Source organism: Callorhinus ursinus, unplaced genomic scaffold, assembly GCF_003265705.2.
Source record: "Callorhinus ursinus isolate GAN/ISIS: 27379988/994484 unplaced genomic scaffold, GSC_fseal_2.0 scaffold5, whole genome shotgun sequence".
In the NCBI taxonomy this organism is placed as follows: Eukaryota; Metazoa; Chordata; class Mammalia; order Carnivora; family Otariidae; genus Callorhinus; species Callorhinus ursinus.
The window spans coordinates 66991436-67018979 of NW_027397067.1; the positions used below are offsets into that span (position 1 = coordinate 66991436).

A 27544-nucleotide genomic window follows, 5' to 3' on the forward strand; every position below is an offset into this window, starting at 1 on the left:
AGAGAGAGAGAGAGAGAGAGAGAGAGAGAGAGAGAGAGAGAGAGACATATACACAGAAGAGGGAAGGATGAGAGAAGCAGAGGGTTAGGGCTATTTTTTTCCCCCCAAAACTGCACGCACGCACGCACGCACACACACACACACACACACACACACACACAGGCTTCCAAGCCCTCGAAAAGAAGCCAGAGACGCGGCAAGGCCCAGACCTGCCAGTCTGTCAGCACCCCGCACCCGGGACCCCAATTTGGGTGTGTCTAGTCTGTGCAGGGCGCAGGTCAGGGGCGGGAACTCCCGGTGTTCCCTGGGGCATCTCTCCTCACGCCACAAGCCCAGGTCCCAGGGGAGGGCTGCCTCTGGCATCTCCCAAGTGCACAGGCCCCTCTATTAGCTGAGGACTGACACCCCAGCCCCCCTCCACACACCGCCCCCCCGCCCCCCCAGTTTGGGCTTCAGCTCCAACGTCTCCAACTCCCGGTCTCGCCCTTGGTCACGTGCAGCCTCTGCGCCCATGAAGGGCGGTTTCCAGCTCTGAAGCTGCATCTTCGCAGGACAGGTTTTTCGGTTTCTCTGCCTGGGAAATGATTCTGAGGTTTGGGACAGTGAAGCCCTGAGCTCAGCGCAACGTTTCCAGTGGCATCCAGGGAGGGAGGAAGCATCTGGAGAGATCGGGGCCATTACAGAGAGGAGGTCTGACTTGGGACAACATCCCTTTGTGCGATCTTTATTAAACCTCCAGTCTGCGGGTTCCCCCCCCCGCCCCGCCCCGCCGTCGGCCAGGGTCTGTGCTCCCAGGTCAGTCTCCTGACATTCAGTTCAGGCAGGGACTGGGCCAGGGGGCTCACCAACCCGTCTCAACTTTCTAGTCCTGTCCTGGCATGTGGCAGGTGCTCAGAATTACTGAATGGATGCGTGACAATGACCATCTCTTCCGTAGAAACTGAGTCCCCTGGGATAGTGCTTTGGGCACACCCAGGTATTTGCTGTAAGTTTTGTTCACAGCTAACTGCAATCCCTGGCTCGTCCTTTAGTTTAAATAAGCCCAACCCTACTGGGGTCTACTATTACTTCCCCCAAAGTGTTCCCGAATCCCCTGCCAAGGAGGCCGGACTCATGTTTCTGTCCACTTCTTTCACCGCCAGAAAAAGAAAAGTTCCTGCCAACCATCTCCATCCGGGCTCTCCGTCCTGCAAGCAGCGAGGCTCCAAGAAGACACCCGGCTGCACGGGGCCCCGTGGAACCAGAGCAAGGACAGGCTCCGTGGCAGGTGCCCTGGCGGCCCCTCAAGCTCGGGGTCTGGTGAACCGGTCCCGGAACCAAAGTTTGAGGGGTTCAGATTCAAGTAACATTTCTGTCACTTCTCAGTGGAGGAACCTTGGGCTTAATCTAAACCTCAATTTCTTTCATCTTTAGGAATCAGTAATATCGAACAGAAGACGACAAAATGAGACTTTAATGGATGACGATAAGGCGAAAGCGTACGGGTATGTGTGCGTCTGTGTCCAGAGAAGCCGGTTATCTCTGTAATTTGCCAGGGCTGTTCATTTTGGTCCCTCCAATTCAAGTCTGTTCAACTTGAAAAGAAAGCCCGTAAACCAGCGCAGGGCTGTGGGTTCCTATTTCCTTTGACTTCTGTTCATTTTTCCTAAAGATCCTCTCACCTTGATGGAATGGACAGCCCTAGGATGAGGCCCTCACCACAGACACAGCCCCGTTCCTAAGGTACTAAGGTACGACTTGAAAAGAGCACCGGGTAGGAAAACGGGAGAATCCTTAACGTGCTCCATCACACGGCACTCACTTCGAGTCATGAGACTGAGGGGAGCAATGAAGGGGTCTTGCCCCTTAGAGATGTGTGTTCCCTTCCTCACGTCCTAAATAACTGCTCCGGCCTATGTGATTTGTACGATTTCCTTAAACCTCCCCTGTACCTTACAACTATACGCAGCCCTAATGCCTTTTTGTAAAACTAGAATTCTCTATTAAATTCTGCAGCATCCCTGAGCTTATTAAGACTACCCTAGAGTGGCTAGCCAAGCAGATCTTGGGCACCAGCGTTCCGATTTGAGTAAATCCCCACACGCCACCTTCTGCTTCCCTCAGCGTAGCTGGAGGCAGAAGCACTCGCTTCAGCCTGATCCACACACACAGTGTGACGGGAAGGCTGGCGCACAAGGCCTCCGTTTAGAAAGGAGCGTCAGCACACCATACCGTGTTAACGCGTCCGCTAACAACACACACAGAGTTCGGCCGCGCAGAGGAACAGCCTTGGAAGAGTCAAACATTCCTGTTCTCCTTCCAACCAGTCACACTGATTTCAAGACACACAGGTGTGGTTTAGTGCGCACACGGCGGGCGACAGGCGGGGGACACCTGACAGACCAGGCCGGAGTGCCCCCGCGAGGACAAGCATGTTAGCGCTTAAAGCCAAGGCTCTTGGCCCTCGATGTTTCTGTGTGAGGTCGAGTCTCCATCCCAGGAGGACGGAGCGAGAGTCTCCTGAGAGCGCTGGAAAATGCCAGAGGGCCCACTGAGCTGAGAGCCTCTGGGTTCAGCAATGTCAGGCACGTCAGGCAAGCAGCCTTCTGGCTTAAATTCCCACAACAGTGCAGCTGCTTCCTCTCCATGAAGTGCCCCCCAAACACTTCCAAGGACACCTTACGGCTGAGAAAGAACAGAAAGGGCTCTGGATCAGGCACGAGAAGCCCTTGTTCTGCGCCCCCCCCCACCTGCAGGTCACGTGGTAGCGCAACATGGGGAAGTCACATCTCTGAGGCCCTGTTTCCACAACCGAGTAGGCATAACAATACTCCCCGTGGCTGTCGGAAGGACGACAGAGACAGCATGCGGGGGGGGGGGGTGTCCTAGGGTGGTGCCGGGTACACGGTAGATACTCAGGGGCTGTGACGCAAATTGGGTACCTGGATAAACAAGACGAGCACATGACCTTCTGAGTCCACAGGCTCCCGGACCAAAGGCTGTGGGCAGCCCCAGGGAGCGCAGCGGGCTCTGAGGCACCTCGCTCCCCAGCAGATGGCGCGCGGGCCGCTTACTAAGGGGGAAGCCGGGCCCCTGACGCTAGGGGATAAGGGTGGGGGGAGGGGACCGAGAGGGCAGCAGGGGGAGGGCGTCCCAATGCCCCCTCCAGCCCCTGCCCCTGCTGCAACCGCTGGGCTGGGCCGCGCTCGGTCTAGCGCCGCCGCCTAACCCAGCTGTGGTTGAAAGATTCCCCATCTTCCCTCCTCCCGGGAGCAGAATGCCAACAGAAGCCATCCGCAAGGCCTCTCAGGATCCATTCTCATTCTTGCACCAACTGCGACAGGGAACCGGGCGGCGCCCCGGAAGGCTTCCAGGAATCTCCACCGCTCGGAGGGCAGCGGAGACGGCAGGGCCCCCCTCTGCACCAGTGTCGTTAGATAAGCACCATGCTGAGCTGGACACTTACAGGGACGCCAGAGCGTGGTCCGTCTCCTTGCGCAAGAGAACTCCCCAACCCAGCGGGGTGACATGACCATCACCACCACGGAGACAGGCTTCAACCCCAACTTAGAGTTCTCGCCCTTTGGGGAAACAACTCATCTAAAGGTGAGAGCTTAGACCAGAGGTGTGTCTCGCGGGAAGAGGGCAGGGGTCTGTCCGGGCCAACGTCCTCCCCTGGCTGCAGCCACGGGCAGGGGCCCGGGCACTAGACGCCACAGCCGCTTCTGGAGCCCGGGGCCCCCTTACCTGGTTGGGGGCTTCTGGCGGCATGGGGGACGGTGACTTGGACTGGAAGGCGTCCTGGGAAATGAATCCTGAGTCGTGGGAGGACACGCTGGACAGGCGGACGGGCGCCTGCTGGGCCAGGTTGGAGCTGCGGTAGCGGTAGTGGGAGCTGGGGGAGTGGGAGTGGGAGCCGCTGGAGCGCGAGTCGCTGCTATTCACACTGTTCAGGCTGCTGTGGGGGCAAGCAGAGGGGGCAGGCGTGGGGGGGGGGAAGGAGCGACACGGAAAACGGGGTGGGGGTGGGGGAGGGGCAGAACATAATGCAGTCAGCTACCTGCCACAGAGAAGTGGGGCCAACGGTAAGGCATGGTTTCAAAACCACCGGATGATTCAGCTAGCAAACAAAAGCTTCTTCACGTGAGCAGGGGAGAGAAAACTGGAGCAATCATCAACCAGGAGTCTGCCAGAACTCACTTCTCTGATGGTGCCATGAGGTGCCCTTAGCATGGAGGCCCATGATTCTAAAGAGTCCAGCGCTACCCGATGCTGCCACGTCATCTACCACCAAAGCTAGAGACCTAACGTCTGTGGCAGGAGAAGATGGCACTAGTTGTCTCTGTTCAGCTGCTCGCAGAATCCCATGACCCTGTAGCAAAAACCAGGAGGCTGCAGCGCCACCCGGTTAGAATATTCGAGTGTCTCCCTCAGATGGACCATCTAGAGCCAGGAAACCAAGGTCAACCCAGACAACCGACGCCTTGGAAGTGCAGGTGCCAAGGGACTCCTCAAGGTGATTCCATCCTACATGAACCTGGTTCAAGACCATCGTAAAGAACATCAGCAAATCAACTCAGTGTGTCCGTGTCACCGTGCTTTACCTCTTATTAAAAAAGTTGATGCTTTAATGAATGGCTTTACCCTGACCACAGGAGTCTGTGACAATATCTGTGGGCTGGGTGTGACCAGCACACCTGGCGAGAGGCAGGCAGCTTTCAACACCACCAGGGAGTCAGTGCTAAGCTGTTTGCTTCTGAGATGAACAGTCAACAGGATGTCGAGAAGTGATACACTCCCTGGAGGTGTTGTCTGCTTCCATTTCCAGCCCTAACGAATAACGCTCTGCACGGTAATTACTCAAATTACGAAAACCAGAAACCTGAACAGAGTTCTGTGGTCCCAACCACCAGAACTGATATATAAAGTACAGTCATAGAAGTATCAGAAGGGAGAGAACAAACAACCCAGCCCAGGATTAGAAAGTTTGCGGTTTCTTCTCCTGGCAAGAGAGTCTTGTCAAATTTCATCCAACGCTGACAGCTAACGTGGTCAAGGCTGTGTGACTGCCCCACGCTAGAATCACTTGGTGCAGACGCTCCGACAAATACAGGGGAGTGTGCCAGAGGAAATCACTGCAGCTGGGGGTGATCATCATAATTTCTGCTTCCCCCCTCCCCCCCCACAGCCTGCCAATCAGCCAGAAGAGGGCATCTGCGCTCCACCAAGTTCATAGCTGATGCCGTCAGTGCTATGGGAGTTTTGACTGAAGCTAACACTCTGAGAAAAGATACTTGTGCAGCTTCGTTTTATGCCAGTGAGATGGTTTTCTTGGTCACCAAACTGAAAACCCAGTAGATTTGTCAAAGACACACACACACACACACACACACACACACACAGAGCCTACAAAAGAGGACACTAAAGCAACCAACATTTTCAGGTTCCGGAACGTCAGGATGTAGCGTCTTCAGTCTGAAATCACTGTTCATTGTTTACCAGACACGCTCAAATATGAAAGGACACACACACAAGTGTGTACAGAGACACAACCAGACACAGATTTGGCAGATCCAACCTGCTCTTTACTCTCAACACTCATTCACAAGAAGGGGAAGTTCATTTGGCTTCGGAAAGTCAAAGAAAAAGATCAGTCGGTTGAGGACACCAAGGAGGATCAGGGATGCATGGTGAACCTTCCATCCTTCAAGAGGAGGCCAGTAAACTCTGCAGTCAGCAAGCCAAGAACGGTCAAACAGAAAACTGCTAGGAAACAATTCTGCAGATGGCAGAACTACTCTAGATGCTTCTCGAGTGTGTCAGGAGGAGCAGGGTCCAGCTTGACTTACCTGCAGACGCTGGACTTGCGGGACATGGTCGTGCTGGGGGAAGAGGGTGGCGTCTGGTACGACCAACTGTAATCAGAGCCTTTCAAGTCCAAAATCACCTAAGGGGACAGAGCCAAGTGCGTAAGCAAGGAGCTGAGCAGGAAAACGTTATCCATCAAATCTTTACCAGTAACATCAAAATTCTGCCATCATCCAGAGGTGTAATGTAAAAACTGTTGTTCAGGTCTTTTTTTAAATTAAAGAACCATACTACCAATCCATCAATGTCCTCACCCTTTTTCTGACACAAGCAAAAATATAAAAAAAATTGGAGGGGGAGGGAGGGGACCATGAATATCAGTCTAAGAGAGAGAGAAAGACAGAGAGATTGATTTACAGTTACAGATGAACAATTTACAAGAGTCATTTATAATCCAGGCTAGAATTTATAGGATTTTTGCCTTCGAGCACAACAGTTTCAGTCACGGTTTCAGGATTGGTTGATCTTGCATTTTAGCTGCTTGATATTCGGTGGTCACTTGTGCCCTATCTGACCACAACTTGGTATTTGAAAACCTGGCAGAATCAGGAGCAAAAGCCAATTCTTTCGCAGTTACTTCTGCATCTGGCTCCCCCGCCTGACAAGTAAGTACGTGAATGTGAGGTCTACCTTTCATTCTTACAGTAGATGCTCAATAAATGTCTATTTATTGAGTCAATGCACGCCGGCTGAGCTTTAACAAAAGCAATTTCATGGAACGGAAAATATACACTCTTGTGTTTGTCTTCGGAGTTGGTTCTCCAGGGAGGCAATAAGAATTTTGTACAAAGGGCAAAAGCCAGCACGTGATTCATCAGCTGTTCCCACCTGATATAATGTTACTGTCATGTGAACTAAATGAATAAGCACAAAAAAAGGTCATCTTTTTCATAAGAGAGAGCCGCACGCATTAATTAATTAGAATAGGAGAAATTCAGTGAGGCTGGTTCACAGGGATGACCAAGATCACTGTCATGTTCCTGTAAGAGTTTATTTCTAGAAGACAGATAAACACAATGGTTAAGACCACGGGCTCTCGACTACTTGGCTCAAATCCCAGCTCTGCCACTAATTAGCTATAGGTGAGCCTGGCTAAGTGCCTTTCTCTCTCCATGCCTCACGGTCCTGCTCTATAACATGGGAATAATAGTGGAGATTAGCGGAGGAAGTCTGCGTAAAGAGCTTAGAACACTACCTGGCACACAGCAGGGGCTCTATAATGGCTCGCAGTGATGACGCCTATATATCACCATGTGAAACACCGATAGGATTTTAAATGAGACAATGCCTCAAGGAACCCTCAAGACCTTGAACCTTTATGTCTTTGGTCTGCTCTCCTGAGTGCTCAACCCACGCCTCCTACCTGTTCACTTGAGGACGGCAGTTTGTGAGGGTCCATGGTCAGGCTTTTCAGATCTTCTGATATGGTCTGAAGGTGAGTTATTTCCCCAAGCATTGAGATTTCTTCTTCCTGAAGGAGAGTAATTCACAACATGTTGTCATCATGAGTGATTCACTTCCTTGTCTTGGTCCAACTGTTTTTCTGTCTAACGCTTTCAACTTTTCAGAAAAGGTGCCCCGAGACTGGCACATCTGTGCTGAAGGCACTACCACCTTCCGTCTCTCTTGGGAAACAGAAAGGGAAAAAGGAATCTGCCATAATTATGGAGTGACTGTGCCCCCCAGACATGGTGAGCAAGTCAAAGCAAACACGTGGCCTTCCTTGCAGTGTGGGGGCAGGGGGGTGGTTAGCACGCCTGCTCAGATGGTCTGCCTGCATATGCTCACGGGATCCTGCAGCACAGCCCCCTCCACGGGCTGAGGCCCTGCTCTGAAGTCACTCCGCTTCAGTGGCTGGCCCGGGTGGGAGTGACTTGGGTCCAGATCGGATAACGGATCTCTGTAACAGCCCACGTGTGTACAGTGGCATTAACTATCCCCCTTCTCTCTTGTGTTTTCCACCAACTTAATAAATGGCAAGCGAGACAGGAGCAGGAGACTACGGAAGGAAGTCATCCGCTCCACTGAAGTGCCAAGCTGGGACTGCAGGCCTGGGCAAGAATGAGCCACGGAAAGGTTCTATGCTCAGAGGCATGACTCATATTTGGGCATTTTGCTAGCGCTGAGGGAAATGAGCTGGTGTCTTCTTATCAGCGTCAAGAAGGCTGACAGCAGAAGTCCTCAATTATCGCATGCAAATGAGTTACTTAAAAAAATTAAGTCTGCATTGATTCCTTGAGGATCTTCCCATATTAATTTCACAGTCACTCACTGGTGTTGAAGTCCGCCACCGAGTCTCAAAACCACCCCGAGGCCTTGTTTAAAACCCACATGACTGGGTCCCCACCCCAGAGGTTTGGATTCAGGAGGGTCTGTGTTGGGCTCAAGAAGCTGCATTTTTTTTTTTTAAGATTTTATTTATTTATTTGACAGAGAGAGATACAGCAAGAAAGGGACACAGCAGGGGGAGGGTCAGAGGCAGAAGCAAACTCCCTGCCGAGCAGGGAGCCCGATGCGGGGCTCGATCCCAGGACCCTGGGACCATGACCTGAGCCGAAGGCAGACGCTTAACGACTGAGCCACCCAGGCGCCCCAAGAAGCTGCATTTCTAACCAGTTCCCAGGGGACACTGCCGACCTAGGGACCCCCACACCTTAAGAACCACCCTGCAAGGCCTTCCTGACTTGGGGAGAAAGAGTAAGTGAATAACCGGTGCTAAGAACCGTGAACAAGGAACGGTGACCCGGAGAGCGTCACCGGCCGACGGAAGCACTTCCGCCATCATGATGCCTGACACACAGCAAATTCCCCGGGACTCACGGACGGGTGGATGGATAAAGGAAAGTCTCCTCCAAACTGGCAGCTGAAGCCTTCCAGAGCTTTCCACTAACTTACAATCACTGGCCGCAGCATAGCAATGAAGGTGCAGAATCGGCCACGCTCCTCAATCAAAGCCTTCCGGACCGCCTGCTTTTCTGTTTCTTCCAGGAGGAGATACTTGTCGTTGACATCCTGGAGAGCACTGTCCAACTGAGGCTGGATATCGCCTCTCCCTGGAAACAAAACAAAGGCCCGAGCGTGGCTCGCTGAAACACCAGCCCTAAAATAAATGCCCTTCCTCCCTCGAGTCCTGGCCGGAGTGGACATCACCTCTTTCCCAGACTCAAAACAACTATTTAGGAATACTCAGGATGTAAGGTTGCTGTTTTCTGAGGACCGGCCATTTCCGGTCGATTCCAGTGCCCGGAGGGCGCCTTTATCCTCCCGACCAGGAAGACTTCCTGGGTGACCCCTCCTGACTGGCCTGCTTGCCTTGTGCAACCCCACAGAGACTTCTGCCAACAGAACCCCAGATGTGGCAGCCAGACAGTATTCTTTCTTTTTAGAACATTCCGGAGAGCCTAAGGGATGAATAAGGTGAGGGCCTGTGGTTGTTTCCCAAAATGGGTACACGCTGGTTTGTTGGGTCAGCCGCAATCAAAGAGCCTCTGTTCGGGCAGAAGCTTCTGTCCCTGAAGACAAAGATGGCAAGCCTCCGCTCTCCTGTCTCGGGGAGGCCCCTGGGAAACCCTGGCAGTCAGTGTAACTCCCCAGTGGAGAGTCCTGAATGTTCCTCTTATAAAACAAGCCCAGGAACAAAAAGACCTCCAGTCAGGTCTCCGCTGGTGAAAACCTAAAGGAAGAGTCAGTGCTGAGCATACCCCGTGTGAGGTAATCCCCGGCCATGTCCACAGACCCAGTTACGATGAGGCAACCATTTCTAGAGTTTAAGACACAGTGTTAACCGTTTATTTATTTATTTTTTTGGAGCGGTAACCTTTTATAAACTCGAACTTTCTAAAGTCAGCAAACTATCTCCATAAATAAAGTTGTATTAGCACGCAGCCACGCCCACTCGTTCAGATACCACTATACCTGCTCTTGCTACAACAGCAGAGTGGAATCGTAACACACACTGTATGGCCCCTAGACTAAGGATATTTACGCTCTACTTCTTTCGAGAAAAGGTTTGCTATGCTAGAAGACAAATACAGGCACTGTGTCAGAAGGAGAGGTGACTGCAGACCTGATTTGTAGGTGCGGACAAGGGGGTTGACCACCCGAGAGCCCAGCTCAAAGGCCTCCGTGCTCATGTCCCCACGCAGGGGCTTCGCCTATCACCTGAACAGAGAAAACATTTCTACACCCCTTCAGAGCAGGGCCTTGGAACTCTCCCCGCCCAGCCCCTACCCATGAGAGTGCCATGTGTGTATACAGCAGGCGCTCAATAAATGGTCATTTTAACCACAGAATGTTAGAGACGGAGGGGGCCTTCGGGGTTGTCCAACCTGCTTCTGTTTTGGTAGAGGCAGAGGCCTCGAGAAGGTGAGCGGCTTGTCCAGCGTCATTCAGGGAAAGCTGGAGAGCCAGGACAGAGCCCACACGGCCTGACCCCCCAGAAGGCTGGACTCCTTCTCTTCTGCCCCACGGCCTCAGCCGCACGAAGGAACCCCACTTGCCTCCTGGCAAGGGGCCTGAGCAGTCACCATCTGCCCCTCTTTAAAAAGATGTAGAGAACATTAGATGCAATGTGCTATTTGGTCTGAAGAAGGAATGGGTCAGGGGAAATTGCCTTGAAAGTAGGAATAAGTTCCACGTTTTCTCTCATAAGCAAATGAGAAAGCTGAATTTGGAGCAAGAGGTGGTCAGGCTTCAAGAACATCCCAACAGAAAAGGTCTCTGGATTTTATTAAGGAAAAGGCACTTCCTGGGCGGGGATGAGGTTGTAGGTGAGCACGCAGAGGGAAAATCCTCCGTAGTCAAAAGCCACGCCTGAAAAAGCCTTGGAGGGCGGGTAAAGCACGGAGATGTCTACAACAGGCAGGAGTGAATTCCATGCAGGGATTTGATCCAACAATTCCCTACGGGAGAGCCTGCCTATGTCCAAGCTGACCGCCCACCCATTCCTCCAGTTAGTCACTGCCTACCCCTCCGGATAATTCTAGCACCTCCTACAGGTTCCCCACCACTGCCTCTGGTGCCTCCCCAAGGATGTGGGGCGTCATCCCACACATGAACCTGGCCCCGGACCCCAGGTGCCACGCATCTGCAGCAGACAGGGGACCCAAGAGAGCGCGTGCCCCTTCTCACCGGGGACTGGCCAGGGAGGGGACAGGTGCTCCCCACTGAGGATACCCACTGTCCGTGGGCACATGCTCTAGGAGGGAAGGCTGGGGTGTTGTTGGCCCTGTGAGAAATGGGGGCTCTGTCCTCCACTCTTAAATTGCTGATTTGTTCAGCTGAGTCCACAGACACCGAAGGTGTACCTAGCACAAGCCGCTGGCAGTCAAGCTCTGGGACGCTTTCTCAACATTCTCCGCTGTTCTGCGGCCTACAAAACCACCGGGCCCCTCTCCGGGGCTGGTCTAAGGCCTCTTTAAGTCTTTCCATCTCTTCTACGATGTTCTAACAAAACGTGGAGGGCCCCAGGCATCAGAATGTTCTCAGTTGCAGCGGACGAGGGTGGAGGGGAGCCAGGAAGATAGGTTAAAACCCACAGTGCTTGACCAAGCCCACCGGGATGTGCTTCGATTACGGGAGCAATTTCTCTTCATATCAGCCTATAAGAAATCAGGAAAATGTGGCTCTTCTCTTCCTTTCACAGGGTATAAGGAACAATTCTATCTGCAATTAATTAACACTGACTCTTAAGCATATACCTCCATAGGAATGCAAAGTGACGGGAACCCAGTGTCATCTAATCTGGTAAATATAAATTTCAATTATTCTATAATTACAGCAAAGTTATCTTCAATATGTATTACATTATAATTAAAAGACTTTCAAACTGTAGTATTCTAAAATAAGTATAATCGGTAAAGACTGCTACAATTATAGGCATGGTGAGTACATTTCCATTCAGATATATCATAACCTAAAAACACAATGTGTGTTTCTTAAATTCACCAACACAACATATAATTATATTTATTAAAAAACTGTGGAAGAAATTATTCCATGTCCTAGTTGGTTGCACTGCTTTTAAGACACAATCCAGAGCTGTATGGGCGCTGAGCCAACATACAAAAGCCCGTTCTCATGGATCCTGCCGGCAACGTTCGGGGAGCCCGTGCCAACTCGCCCCGCGCAGCCGGCCCCTCCAGCTCCCACCCGGCTGGACTCCATCCTCTTGGCTCACCTCTGCTATGGCCACCCTCCCTGGGTCACCTCCATCTCTAGTCTGGACAGCTACAACGTCCCCTAATTTGTCACCTCCTATGCCCACCCAGGGCAGCGCCAGATCACTTGCAAAATGCAAAGTACCACTTTCGTTTCAACAGCTCCCGGTGCTTTCAAGAAAAGTCCAATGTCTTCAACACCGCCTGCCCTGCAAGGCATGCCCGGTCAGCGCTCCCACTGGCGGCCTCTCAGGAACCTTTTCAGGCTACACTCTCCCTTCTCTCCTTCCCCCACCTTACAGGCCCTTCTCTGGGGTCTGGGGTCCAGCTCCGTCCCATCCTCATACATGCTCTCCTCCTCGCACCCACCTAAGCGCCCGTTCACCTGGCAACTCTCCTGCCTTCGTGAACGTCCTTCTTGAACTCTCACCTGACTGGGGTTTTCTTACTTGATCTCAGAAGTCCCCTACACGGATCCCACAGGACACTCCTCCCAGTACAAATTTCATCTTTATTTTTCTAGGTCTTCGATTGATGCCAGTCTGCCCTACTGATCAGGAACCCCGCAGAAGTTTCGGTTCAGTGCTGTACCTTCTTGCCCAGCACACGTGCCTGCAAGACAGGCACCCAGATATCTGCCAGTGAATGAGGCACTGATAGAAAAACCTGGCCTGAGATTGCTCAGTGGCCTTGACCATCCTGCCCTTAAAGGGTCTAACGCTATAAAACTCACCAATCCCAGGACTGCCAAGCCGTCACAGTGGGCCTTCCAGACAAAATTCCTGGGCAAAGAGTCACTTACGACCTTTTCCCTAAAACCCAAGTCACCTTAAGTCTTGAGAATTTCTTCCCCCCACCGCCAGTTTCCAGGCCTTGGTTGTATTCATGCTGGAGAATTCTAACGAACAATAGCCAGGAGTCCTTTACTCCCCCAGAAGTCATAGGATGGTTCTCTTTACAGAAAATGCTGCTGGGACAAAGTACCAATAATGGGCACAACGTCATGGGCCAAAGCAGCATCCTTAAAGGAGAAAGGATTTCATTTTTTATTTTAATTAAGTAGGGAGAGTTTACAAAGCTGTCTGGAATGATAGGAAGATCCTGTACCTTCCAAACATTTTACGTTTTGTTTTCCTTAATCTTTACATCAATGTTCAAGGCAGGAATTAATACCCCCCATTGACAGAGGGGAAAACTGAGACCAAGGGAGGCAAAGTGGCTTGCGGAGAGCCACCAAGCTAGGAATGGGCGCGGCCAGACTCCACCCGGAGGTCTTTCTTGTTCAGAGGCCCATGCTCTCTACTTCAGGCTCACAGCAAGCATAAACCCTGCACACAAGCTGCCAGTAGCTACGTGCTCTGTGTCCTCAACAGCCCAAAGGAAAAAGCCAGTCAACTGTGATGAGCATGATCCGGAACCTCCCAGCCGTTCACACACACACTGTAGCCCACACCTGAGCCCGGGGGCTGAACCAAGCTAGACACATTCTCAGACAAAGGGCTTTCTGACAGGGAAGACCCAGCCCAGGACACACGGCGTCAAGACCACCGTCAGGAAAATACCCGAAGTCATCTCTTTCTCCTGAGACAGAAGCACAGGGAAACCAGCAGAATCCCACAAAGTGACTTCCACCTGCCCCTGACACACGCACGAGTGTGCACACACACACAACAGCACTTCATCGGAGGCACCCACTTGTTCATATTGTTCTAGCTCACGAATCATACGGGACAGAAATACTGAAATTTGGGATACAAATACGGAAATGGACGTGCAAGGTGAGGCTGCGGGTGGGAACTGGAATGATAATTCCCCTTTCCCATCAAAAGGCGGCTGTCCTTGTCATCCGGGTATAAATCTTCCGCTCTGCTATCCTGTAGCAGTTTTTGAGTGATTGCCCAAAGGGAAAACCACCGGAAATCAAAAGACTGATAGATTTGATCAGACCAGATTGAAGGCTTTTTGACTTAGCATTTTCAAACTCAATTTCTCTTATTCTTTCACCAGGCTGTGCCCTCCATGTCCCCCCATCTGTGAGATGTAAATGACCGTCCCTAGCTCGCATGGTGGTCTGGAGACCACAGGAGGTCATTCACAGGAGGCAGTCAGCCCAGCGCCCGTGTGTGGTGATCACTCTGTGTCCAGTGCTATCAGCACGTCTGAAGCCATCCTCCCCGCACTGGGCGCCTCAGCAGGGGACAGCGTGCAGGGCACACGGGGTTGTTTTAAAGGAGCTTTCAGTTCCATGTCCTCTGTGCAGTGCAGAAATGCATAACATCCCAACATTCATCAGGGTGAATCCATCAGGATTCGCTGGCCCCTGAGCAATCAGCTATTTAATCAAAGCAAAGACAGGCTCAGAGGACAACTAGGAAATGTCCCCTGCCAACCCGTGGTGTCTCAGGATCCTTGGTCACTGAAAGGAGTCCTCCTCCGTGGTCAAGGACACGCTCTCCCATCCATCACCTGCTTGCCTGAAATTTGCCTCCCCTTCAACTCCTCTTTCTCACATTTCCCCTAAAAAGCTCTTGAACCCACCTGCCTCTCTCCATCCCTGGGGCCACTTCCCGAGCCCTGGCCACGGTCATCCCACCCCTGGACAGCAACAGCCACAGGTGTTCATGGGCATCCAGCTGGGTCACTACCTAATCCAAATGCACATGGTCACAGAAGAATTCTCTAGAAGCCAAGGAGCCTACAAGGGCTTCACGGTCCTGAAAGTCATGTCTTGAACGTGGTAAAAAGGCTGTGACCAGTCAGCCGGCTCACCTGTGCCTAGGCCTGCACCTGAAGGAAGATGCAAGACCACTCCCATCCACGGAAGGTCTATACAGCACGTCCTTCCATCTTCCCTCGGCACGGGGAGAACATGACCCCAGAACCTAGCCCCCGACAGGACGCCTAGCAGGCACCACTCCATATTAACTGAATCGAACATCAACAAAAACCCACCTCCAGCTTCCAGCCGCACTGATGTTGTGCATGCCCACCCCCGGAACGTACACTCCTCTCTTCCCCCGCCCGCCCCTTTCTCTACAGGCACTCTTGATTCAACCTTCAGGAGTCCACTGGAGTGTTGCCTCCTCCTGGAAACCTTCAGCTCCCCCAAGCAAAATCCAGCCCCTGCCTCCTCCGTGAGCACCAGCATTTTCTTCATAACGAACTGTACTGATGCTGCCATGTCACAGGGTTGTCATAAGACGTTAGGATGTTGTCTTAGAACAGAACACAGATATCCATACATTTGGTCTTTGCCCCAGTTCCTGGCACAGAACTTCCCCAAAGCCTTAGAATTTCCAGAATGACAGGAGTGTCTCTGTCGTGCTAACGAGGTGACAGGGAGGGTAGGGGGCTAGACAGACAGCTGCAGAATGGGAGATGCTGGCCAGGAAAACCAACCAGAGGATTAGAGGCTTGAACTTTCGGCCCCCACCCCTGACCTCCAGGGAGGGGAGAGGGAGTGGGCTTTTAGTCACCAATGACCGATGCCTACTCAATCGTACCTCTGTAATGAAGCCGGGATAAAAACGTGAACAGCCAGTTTCAGGAGGAATTCCTGACCGGGGAATATACCGACATGTTTGCGGGGGGGTGGTACCCCCGGGGAGGCCCGGCCGCTCTGCACGCGCCCCACCACCACCCTGTGCATCTCTTCACCGGGGTGTTCATCTGTATCCTTGAGAACAAACCAGCAATCCTAAGTACAGTGCTTCCCTGAGTTCTGGGAGTTGTTTTAACGAATTAGCAAACCTGAGGGGAGTCCATAGGAAACCCTGACTTCGAGGTTGGCCAGGCCAAAGTGTGGGCAGCCTGGGGACCCCCACTTGTGGCTAGTGACTGAGGTGGGGGCGGTCTTGTGGGACTGGGCCCTTAGCCTCTGGGACCCATGCCAACTCTGGGTATTTAGTGTCAGAACTGGCTCCAGTCCTAGGCATCAGACAACTGACGTTAGAACATAAATGCCTTTGCCACCCTGGGGACAGCTTGGGGGCAGAGGCCACTTCTGCTTCCTTAGCTGCACACGGGGGCTATCGTGGGGTAGGGGGCACTCACACCTAGCTCCATCAATGGCTTGCTGCACAGCGCGCATCCGCAGTCCTCCCGCAGGACGTTTATGAATGACAGAGACTGCACCATCTGGGAACTAATTACCCCATGAAAACCGGGGATGGCTTGCAGCTCTAGCGAGGCAGACCTGCCACCCCCACCCCCACCCCCGAATCACCGCACCAGTCACTGAGGAGGTGAAAACCACACTGTGTAAGAAATCAGTATTGCAAGCAAGCTGTTCTTTCAATTCTTGGCCTTTCCACTGGGCTCCTGTTGTATCCCCTCCAGGCCACTGTAAATACCTCTCCCATGGCTCCTGAAGGCAGCCACAGGGAAGCCAGGCGCTCCAGCCCATGACAACAGCCTCACTGTGTAAGGGACAGTTCAGCATTTCAGCTCCTGGGGTCAGCCATCTGCAACCAGATCGCAGGCGAAGCCCCTGGTGAGCTGTGTGGGGGTGAGGCTTTCCCACAGACCAGCTCTGCAAAGGAAGGGGGTTGGCAGCTCTGGGCCCCCGGGGGGTTGGGGCAGGCAGTCTGCGTGGCCTGTTTTTACCTACAATTCTCAGCTGTGAAATACGGCCAAGGAATCCCCCTGCCTCTGAGGACCACTGGCTTTCTTCTCCAATGCAACAGCCCTTTGCAGGAGTTTCTCCAGGTTCAATTCCAACGTCTCTACTGATTTCAGGCAGGGACAGCCTTCCGGAATGCCGCACCAGGTATAAAAAGGAAAATTCGCCACTCCTGCTTCCACCAAGGTGGAAGGATCGGGCTGTCCCCTGGCTGTGCTTTTCCCCACCGGCCCGCTAGCCCTGGGCTTGGCCTCCACGGGCTGGCTGTGTCACCCACCGGCTGGCTGCGCCTCTCACTCTGCCAGCAATTCTGCCCGGTGCTCCGAGGGCCGGGACGCCCATCATGCCGTGGCTCCCTAGTGCTGACCCATTATTACAAAGTCCTTTGCTGTCCATGTCGCACAGGTCTTCCCATTAAGGCTGGTACCCATTCAATCATTTCCCGCATAATTAAATGTGCGTGCTCCTGAAATGCCTTCCCCAAGCCTGGAGCAAAGCCGTGACTCAACAGCCTTCCCCGCTGAGTTACAGCTGGATCCAAATCCCCAGACACATCGCAAAGTTGCTCGTGGCCAAACCACCTCCGAAGGCTGAAGCCATCACCTGTCCCCCGATTTCAGAAGGAACTGTTCCAGCTTCAGTTTCCACAGAGCAATCATCTGTTCGGGCCCAAAGCACACTTTTACCTTCTGCACTGGTGTGAGCACAGATGGGGGAAGCAGCTGGACCACGGGCCAGCCCCTCACCACCTACGGCAGGATTTAGGAAGGACAGGGGCTGGGATGTTGCTCTGCAGACAGCCGACACGTGTTAGTGAGGTGGTGACCGCAGAGAGTAGTCAGAGATTTCCAGGGCCAGGTCTTGGAACCTAGATAGCCAGAAGCAACCGGGACGGGGGGGGGGGGGGGGGCGCTCTGGGCTCCATCCCTACTCCAGTGGCCCAGGAAGCCCTAAGGGGCTGGCGATTCCTGACGACTTTCAGAGACACACCCAGGACACGGGTGGTAGACAGCCGTGCGGGGCCCCTCATGCCAGCCACGCCAGCTTCTGAGCGGCCAGTTGTCCCTCGGGCTCAGCAGCAGGAACAGAGCAGAGAGGTCTTCTGCCCCGTGCCAGGCAAGAGAGCCAGGTGACCCAGTAACAGCTCAGACTGTAGATGTTTAGGTGGGAACTCCCTCTGGGGAAGAGGGCTCCTAGAACTATCCCTCTTCCAGAACCAAAGGCAGGGGTGGCTGGAAGAGACCCAGACACGTCCAGTTTTTGGGAGGCAGGGAGAACGACCCACACTGACTGTAGGTCTGAGGGGCATTCTGACGGTGGTTTCTGCCGGCTTTCTAAGTATAGAAGAAATGTGCACAGGTACGTGGGCGTACACCCGCTGTGGCCGTGGGACGCATAAACCACGCTCCTGCTGGCAGGCACTCAGCACTGATGGCGGAGAAGTTTAGTCCTGTTTGGAGTCTGAGCACAAATGAGGCCCAGGCATGGAACCCTCTGGAGGCAGGTTGGGGTAGCCAGGGAGCTGAGGCCGAGCAAGGGGAGGGATCCCTGTGGATCTCCTATGGGTCCAGTCCACCTGTGGGGAGACTGGCAGCCTCCAGAAAAGCTGACTCAGGGTAGCACACACCCTTGCCCTTGGAGTGCCCCCTCGGGACACGGTCACCTTTGACCAGGGTTCTGGTGTTGCCGTCTAAATGGTGACAGCCATGTGTGGGCATACACTGTCCCCTCTACCTTGAACATCCCTCGTCCTATTTTCCACCAGCTGACCGCTTTCCATCTTGCTCACTATCACCTCCCTGCCTCCAGGCTGAGCTGAGTTCCTTCTTTGCCCACTGCTATACCTTTTGCTCATACTCCTCACAGCGCTGAGCACACCAGACTATACTAGCTGGCTTATTTCCACTAGAGTCTCAATTCCTCGAGGGGGCAGGATATCCCTGCAGAATACATTTTGAGTTGTAAATTCCTTCCCTCATGGAGGCCCCCAGCCAAGCTTATGCAGGAACCCAGGGTTCAAGGTAAATACTTCTAAGTAGACCAAAGGATAGTTTCATTTATATATTTTTTTCTCTTGTTGAACCAGAACATTTTAACTAGTGTGAAACTGTGTTAAAATGTAGATGTCCAGGTTCAAAAAGGATTTAAAACTTGCAAAAGAAAAGTTTATGAGGGTTTCAAGCCATACCACTCTCTTATGTCTTTGTGCCCAAGTTCACTGCTACGATTACATGTCCCTGTGGCTTAGCCTTGTGGACCCCGCAAGAGAAAGAAACAGAGGGAGCTGTGGCAATTTCTCCTGAGATGAGCAGAGGTTACGCTATGGAGCCAAAGGGCTGTGTGGTTTCTTTCCTCATCCCCAACCCTACTGCCCATCATTCAAAACGAACAAAATGCCCAGTTTACTCCACAGATGGACTCACGCCAGGCTCTTAGCGAAGGTTCTAGTAAAACTCTGTGTCATCGTAAGATGACCTGCACCTATTGTGCAGTTCCTTTTATATGAAATGTCCAGAAGAGGCAAACCCGTAGAGACAGAACGCAGATGAGTGGGTGTCCGGGGCTGGGGGCAGGGAGAATGGGGACTGGCTGCTCAAAAGGCAGGGGGTGTCTTTTCGGGGGTGGTGCAAATGTTACGGCATCAGTGGCGATGGTCGCACAACACTGTGAATGTACTACAAGCCACGGAAACGTACGCTTTCAAATGGTGAATTTTAGGTTATATAAATGTAATCGTAATAATATGCAAAAAAATTTTTAAAAGGGGGGGCTATCTTACCTTCCTCCCAAAAGTACACTAAATTTTGTTCAAAGTGTTTCACAATCACAACACTGAGGACTGGAGAAGATCACTGCTTATGAAGCTGGGGAACGACTAGGCCAACATCGCCATGAGGGGAAGTAGAGACAGAGCGGGGTCCTACGCGAATGATAGCAGACCATCTCGGCCCCCCACCTATCACAGGAGACCCAGGCCACTTGGGTGTTTGTTGGAGAGGATAGATTCCAATTCAAAAACCTCTCTGGAGCTGTTCAGTAAAAATGGTCTCAGAGGACACTCAGGTACACTCAAGGCAAGATAAACCACACGGACGCCTCAGACAGACCTTTCCAAGACAGAGGGATAGCCACGAGACTCCAAGAGCAAATCACCCAGAGGATGAAGTTCAACATTCAGTCAAGAAGAATCACTGGGATTACTGAATTTGAAGATCTGATACCTTTGAAATGAAACATTTCACAAACTCCGCTGAAATTTGAAATGAAACATTTCACAAACTCCGCTGAAATAAGAAATACTTTTGTTTTTTGTTTGTTTTGTTTTATTTTTTTAAAAAGACAACGAATTATTCATTTTGAAAAGAACTAGATGGTCCTGGGGAGACAAAGTTAAAGAAATTTTGCTAGCTTAATACAACCAAATCTGATTTGGGAATTATTTTGAGGGTTTATTTAGTGCAGTTCTACACATTTTGTGATATAAATACACGCATACATATATACTCAGATATATATGTATGTATAAATACGTTTATTTCCAGTGCAAATCACTCTGTATTTCTTCTTTCCATGAGTCTAATACTGAATTATGATGATGCAAAGGCCCTCAGGATGTCAGGCTAACCCGTGAAAGGGCCAAACACCGAGAAAGGAAAATGATTAAAACACACACATACACACACGATTGTCTTAAAGTTATGGAAAATTAAGTAGGCACAACTGATTGTTCTGAGCTGGCAGGAAAACTTGGGCAACTAGCATAGGTCTGGACAACCACGGAAAGCCCACAGCAAGGACCACATCGTGACCAGCCACCAGAGAGTCGGGTTGGTAGACTTACCGAGAGCGTCCACTGGCGGGGGGCGCACGGTGAGAAAGTGCAGGATACACAATTGACACAAAAAGGAAAATAATAAAGTCAAACTGGGATTCGAGCAGCAGTCTTACCTTCCTTTCATGTGTTAAACAGTCCGTGGTTTGCCACCGGGATTTTCTGTCAGGGCAATTAACCCCACCTCCACCAACAGCTGCGCATCCACGGTCCCTTCCCTGACTTGCTAAAACTTTTCTTTCTCCTCTAAACAGAAACCTTCCTCGTTAGTAAGCATCACCCCCTAGAGATCACAGCACGGTTTCTAAGAAGAGAGATGAAGACTATATTCCCCAAAGAAGCCAATTAAGATGCTTTACACCAAGAAAATCTTTCAAGTGCAATTTACTATAACTTGAAAAGTAATTGGGGAAACCCAGGAAACAAAATTTAAACTGGGGTGAAAAATGAAAAAAAAATAATAAAGTTAAAATTTTAGTAGAAGAGCAAATAACGTCTTCATCTGGACCTCTGTGAGTCTGTTTATTAGGTTTATAGTACTGGCTTTTTGCAGCCTCTGCTCAAAAATGATAGATTGAACTATTGAAATGTCAGGCTCCAGGGTCAATATAGTAGAACGATCCAGTTTTAGCAGACTCAAAGAAAGTCCTGATAAGCTTTCAGTAGTCTCAGATGGAAACAGAAGGCTTGACCATAATTAATTTTTACATTTAAATTAATAGTAATCTGGGAGTTAATTAAATGAGAAGGCTGCTGACTTTGTACAGTAAGGTGGCAAAAGCAAGCAAAGAACAGAACACGTTTCCCACAATCCATCCACGCTCACTTCCCCAGTGAAGTTTTGGCCAGCCTCCAGGACCTGAGCCGACATCAAGCAGCAGGGCTTGATGAGGACTCATCGGACATCTTCTAGAGCTCGGACTTTTGGGTCAGCTCCACAGCACATCCCTACCTTCCTGCTGCCTTGGGTCTTCTCCCCATCGCCTGTCAATCAGGCTGGCTCTGTTCTGGGTCCCTAACCCTGGGCATCAGCCTGGAACTTCTCTGAGGACGGGTACCATCTCTGCAGCCCCCAACATCTGCCTCACGTTTATTCCTGGTAGGTATTTGGTAACCCTGCCTTCCACGGAAATAGGTACACCCACCCACAGCTGGAGCAGATGCCAAGTTGTTTTAAAATGGTTTTGAGATAAAATCTAACCAAATCCCCCAAAAAATATTTGAAGTTTTTTTTTTGATGGTAATATTTAAATACCTTTAGATTATAAATTATCACTGTCTTTATTATAGGGGGAAAAAAAGAGCCCAATAAAGCATGTGACAAAAGGTGGTATCTGCAGAGTGAAAATTAAAGTAAATTAGTCACATACAAAAATGACATCCCCTATGTGTCTGCCTACGTCAAGGGCAGTGCTACCACCATGTTTAACTGCACAAAGGCATTTGAAATTTTGAAAAGGAGAGTCAGAAGAGCTTTTAGATCAAAGATCACAGTTTTTTAAAAAGACACGGCAGAAAGCTGCTTGGTGATCTCCTGAAAACACATTAAAAGCGAAGTGATTCTCTGGTTACCAGACTCAGTTCTATCAGGACAAAAAAAAAAAAAAAAAAGGTATCTGAAGCATGTGTCTATCATAACACATTGTGTAAATCTCAGAAGAAACTACCAACGCTTTATAAGCCAAGAGTCCAGAAACCCACCACCTGTGGAAGGTGATGCAGATGCCTCAAGAGGAGTTCTGGCAGAAAGGGAAACTTCAGGTAACCAGACCCCAAATCACTGGAAGCCTCAAATAACCAGATTTCTGCTGGCCCTTAACTTGCAGCATCCCTGCTCCATCCTCAGGCTACCCATCTTCTAGGAGAGCACTCTATTATAAACAGAATGATGACTCTGGTGCCTTCTAGAAGGTTCCATTCACCTCAGACATACACAAATATGTGCACTCGGTCAAAAAACTGCACTTACATATTTTAGAAAAAAAATATTTTTGTAAAGGAAAGAAAGAAAACTGTTTTCTGGTTGTACTCTGGAGTAACGAGAAAATCATCTGGAACATTCCAAGCAACTGATCTGACTTGGTGCGTGTACATAACTATACCACTGTGGCCACCTTGTCTGGAAGGACATGGTGCCTGAGACCACCAGCTATGTGGCTAGGGCTGAGAGAGAATGCTTCTGGAAATCCCTGGTCACAGCCTCCATCCTCTGCCTTCAGGCCCAAGTGCCCCACGAAGCCTCCCAACCAAATGCCAGTTCTACTGAGCCCTGGAACCAGAAGCATCTCTTCATGTTACACAGTCCAGCACCCTAGGCATCCTGAATCCTCCCCTTGGGTGCCTCGATGGGGAACTCATTATCCTCTCTAGGCAGCCTGAGCCAGTGCTTGGGCAAGTCCAATTGCCAGAAACTTCCTTTTGTGTTGCACTGCAATCAACCCATCAGCCTTTCCCTGGAGGTCCAAATTCTGCTAATTGGACAATGCCGGGGACTTTTGAGTGATAGATGCACACTGTTTCAGCCTCCGTGCAGAATTCAGATAAAAGGATTATCACTGCAGCCAAGAACTTAAGACCTCTGGAAAGAGAACTCTGGAACAGCTAAGGGAAAACAGCTACTTTTTCTTCCCTCCTCCTTTTTACCAAACTTCCAAACCTTTCCCAACCTTTAAGTGTCTTCCCTGGACCTTCCTTCCAAATCCCTTTCATCTCAAAGCTACCAAGCCGTCAACGACATGGAAATCAGTCCTGAATGTTTACCAGCCAGATCTTCCATGGGACCCCAGATTCGATGGAGGCGATGGCCGTTTGATTTATAAGCATTTACCTCTGGACTCACTAAAATGTTACTGGCCGCAAACCCTGTTACTTGTCCAATGCTAGCTCCCAGATGTGCCAGGGAGATAGAACATACGTTTGAAAAGTACCAAGAAAACACATCCAAAACAAAAGGGTGAGGCCAAAACTGACAGAAAATCTGGTTATGGGTGAAAATTCTCCTGCCCTTATCGTGAAATGTTTTTACGGTTTTTACAAGAACTGGGAAGACATTTTTGAAAAATGTCAAAGCTTGAAAACTTTGTCCAGTCCTTGCCCTGCTTCCACCAAACTACTCCAGCTCTCTGAATGTATTTTCCTCTAATTCCAAATGAGAACAGCCCATTTAGGAAAAGAGGAAATTTGGTTTTGGGGGTTTCTACCTAAAAATTGTCCCAAACATTGTCCCAAACAAACACTAAACACAGAGTTTTTTCCTCATGGGAAAAAACAAAAACATTTCAACAGTTGTGAGACAACAAATTCAAAAAGCTAGTATCAAGAATAGCCTGGAAATGTGCTATGGTGAGCGCTGTGAATTGTGCAAGACTGTTGAATCATGGATCTGTACCTCTGAAACAAATAATGCAATATATGTTAAGAAAAAAAAGAAGAAGAAGATAGCAGGAGGGGAAGAATGAAGGGGAGTAAATCGGAGGGGGAGACGAACCACGAGAGACGATGGACTCTGAAAAACAAACTGAGGGTTCTAGAGGGGAGGGGGGTGGGGGGATGGGTTAGCCTGGTGATGGGTATTCAAGAGGGCACGTTCTGCGTGGAGCACTGGGTGTTATGCACAAACAATGAATCATGGAACACTACATCACAAACTAATGATGTAATTTATGGTGATTAACATAACAAAAAAAAAATTAAAAAAAAAAAAAAGAATAGCCTGGAAAGAATGTCACCCTCTCAAGTTCAAGTCCCTAGATTTTCGGTCTTAGGAAAATGTCACAAATGCTTGCAAAGTGGATATACCTAGATCTTCCTCTGCACATTCCCAGTCCACGCTGGAAGAGCAGAGCTAGGTCACAGATCTGACAGGGGGCCAGTGTGTGGACGACAGCAAGCAGGGAGGCGGGCGGAGGGCCACGCTGCCCCAGTCTGGTTTTCCCTGGGAGTCCCCACACTCACGAACACCATGAAAAAGCTCTCTATAAAGCACATGCTCCCAGGCTCCCACTGCAGCCATTTCTAACGTTCTCACAAGGCTTAATAAAGGGTTTCGGAGATTACAGGCTGTGAACGATGGAGGAGAAAACGACATAATTCCTGTAATAATTACTAGAGGACATTGGCATGAAGGCTTTTATGCATTATCCCAAGGCTTCCAAGAAATTTATAGGTTTCATTACAACGCACAAGAGGCATGGAAACTGTCAAATTTTGGAGACAAAGGTAGGGGGGAGGGAACAAGTCAAATACAACTTTGCAAGGGCCTCAAATTAATAGGTATTCTGCACTTGAGAACTTTAATTCAGATGGATTCTAGGTGCTCCTGCTCCCCAGGGCCGTCTGAATCCAGTGCTTTCTGCTTCAAAGACAAACCAAGCGCCTGCTCGTTTCCCCAAAGGAACACTATTAATGGCAGAACTCATACAGTTACCTTTCTTTGCTTTCTTCTGCAGTTTCAGTGTATCTGAGGACTTCTTTTTTATCTCTTGGCGAGCTTTTTTATATTCTAAAAGAAGGCAGAATATTGAATCATTTTACCACTTTGCGCAACGGAAAATATTTTAAGGAACAACTGAACGATGACATGCAATGAAGAGCTTCATCCAGAATGCCATACGATAACAATCTCACGCTGACATTTTATAGCCCAGGGGTGATTATTAACGTGAAAAGCCACAAAATGCACCTTGGTCTTTTCCTGATAGTATTCACTCATATCAGCTGTGAAGAAAGACGTCATTCGGGGATATTTTACTAAAAGTGAAAAATCCACAATTTCTCGGCCCACATGTCAGGAAATTGAAAAATACGATTTGCTTTCCCAAAGGCCATAATTTGCAGTGCTTTGCTCAAAAAGGAACCCATGTGGGTTACAATTCGGCAAAGAGCCCCCGAGACCCTGGCGTGAGAGATCGGACGGCGTGGGGGCAAACTGAGGAAGGCCCAGCTGCCTTAGCCTCACTCTCACACCCACACCAAGGCTGGTGCTGGACCCCGAGGAGGGGCGGCCCACATACGTACACCACGTCCCCCCAACAACGACTTCCTCGTCCCCCACCAGTCTACACCTGCTCCTGGACTTCCCATTTCTGTCACTGGCGCCTCCATCACCCAGATGCGGACATCTGAGGTGACAACCGCCTCTGACACCTCTCTCCTCCTTTGCTGCCCTCATATTCAAATAACTGTCTGTCTGACCAGTTCCCTTGCAGCCTTCCCGGACGCTTCCCTCCCCCGAGCCCCCCCCAGCCCCATGCTGCCACTCAGGGCCCTCAGTCCCACGTTCCTGGGATCCGCTATGCACCAATCCTTCCTTCTGGCTTCCTCCCGCCTCTGATCTCCCCATAGGCCTTCTCTCCCCAGCACTCACTGCAGGTCGTATGATCCTAGGAGCAACCTGCCCCTTCCACGCTGCCAGTACCCCAGCCTTTGGGTCCAGGAGGACCAACTGGTGAGGTGTCCATCTGGACAACTCTGCCCCCAGAGCACGGCACACGAGGTGCTGAGGCGCTTTCGTTGAAGCATATCCAGAGAGGGTGGTGGTTCCGGGCAGGAGACCCAAGGTCAGCTTCTCTCTTTAAAAGGTTGGCTTTCGAAACGTGCTGGAATGCCTTACACGTGAGTCTTTGGCACTGAAGCCTGGCGATACCGTTCACGTTCCATTCAGCCGGTCACAGCTAAGACCACTGAGGATACCGTTCACGTTCCATTCAGCCGGTCACAGCTAAGACCACTGAGGATACTGTTCACGTTCCATTCAGCCGGTCACAGCTAAGACCACTGAGAGCCTGGGCCGCCAGCCGCTGAGGGAGGTTTCGGGGGTCTTTATCCCCCAACGCCAAAATGGGAGACGTGGAACCAGGGGGGGCCCTGTGGGGGACACCAGCAATGGCACGCGGCAACATCCGCAGCTCTGCTCGGGGCACGTGCTGCTAGGCAGCAGACAGCCTGCCCCCATACCTTTCGCGTGGTCTTTATCCAGCTGGTTGGCCACTTTCTTCCATTCTTCCATCTGTTCTTGAAGTGGGTTTATCAGACAATCGATTAAAGCACTTTCACCCAAAAAAAAATGGGGGGGGGCAGACAAGGAGAAGTTAAACAGATACATCCTGTTGTGATGTTGTCAAAACTACCCAAGTCATGACAACTGGGTGCAAGGCAAGGCAGCACCTAAGCCCAAGTTCACGTCCAAATCTCCCCATTTCGTAACGACCTTATTCTCAGAATGCTCTCCAGGGACTGGTAGGAGGCTGTCAACATGACTGGATGCAGCGAGCCCTCTTCTCATTTCCCCTGCTTATATTCTCTCCCTTGTGTTCACAGGCATGGTCACAGACCTGTGGGGTCACCCCTCTGGCTGCACAACAGAAGCTCCTGGAGAGCTTCAAAAAGGTAAAGACATTAGGGTTACACCCCAGACCTCATGCCTGAGAGAACCCGGAGGGGTGGATAAGTATTACTTTTTTTTTTTTTTAAAGCCACATTGATTCTGATGTGCATTCAGAATTAGAAGTCATGGGGCGCCTGGGCGGCTCAGTTGGTTAAGCGACTGCCTTCGGCTCAGGTCATGATCCTGGAGTCCTGGGATCGAGTCCCGCATCGGGCTCCCTGCTCAGCGGGGAGTCTGCTTCTCCCTCTGACCCTCCCCCCTGTCATGTGCTCTCTCTCTCTCTCTCATTCTCTCTCTCTTTCAAATAAATAAATAAATCTTTAAAAAAAAAAAAGAATTAGAAGTCATGAGTGTAGACTAATTGTGGACAGCCTGGAGAAGGAAAAGCTGAATGGCCAGCTTCTGGAGAAGAGCAGAGAAGGCATCCCCAGGTACCTCCCCACACAGAGGAACCATGCGAGGCACAGACCCCCAGGGTTTATGTCCCAGGGTTTATGTCCGTGTAACAGAAGAAAATGGATACATTCCTACATCACAGAGATGTTGTAGAAAAATTAGCAAGTGCCCATAAATCGCTCGAATTGCCCTGGTGAGAATTACTACAAAGGTGCTCTCAGACTACTTTTTGATGGTAGGCCTCCTGAAGATCCTCAGGTTCTTGGTACAATTCCCTCCTTTCCTCATCAGGGTCTCCCCTCCCT

The 27544-nt window shown here is 50.6% G+C and overlaps 1 protein-coding gene across 8 annotated transcripts in view; it reads right to left on the minus strand.

The window, feature by feature from the left end:
- The window catches only part of MTSS1 (MTSS I-BAR domain containing 1), a 162769-nt gene that overhangs the window by 7371 nt on the left and 127854 nt on the right, over nucleotides 1-27544 (minus strand). For 4 of the 8 annotated variants that reach the window (XM_073893190.1, XM_073893188.1, XM_073893192.1 and 1 more), the window contains exons 5-10: nucleotides 26414-26505; nucleotides 24873-24959; nucleotides 8743-8900; nucleotides 7211-7318; nucleotides 5829-5926; nucleotides 3727-3937 (exon numbers count right to left, since the gene is read on the minus strand). In XM_073893190.1, the coding sequence (XP_073749291.1) occupies nucleotides 3727-3937; nucleotides 5829-5926; nucleotides 7211-7318; nucleotides 8743-8900; nucleotides 24873-24959; nucleotides 26414-26505 (754 nt within the window). The remainder of the gene's footprint in view (nucleotides 1-3726; nucleotides 3938-5828; nucleotides 5927-7210; nucleotides 7319-8742; nucleotides 8901-24872; nucleotides 24960-26413; nucleotides 26506-27544) is intronic. The other 4 variants (XM_073893189.1, XM_025871100.2, XM_025871098.2 and 1 more) reach the window with 1 other exon arrangement.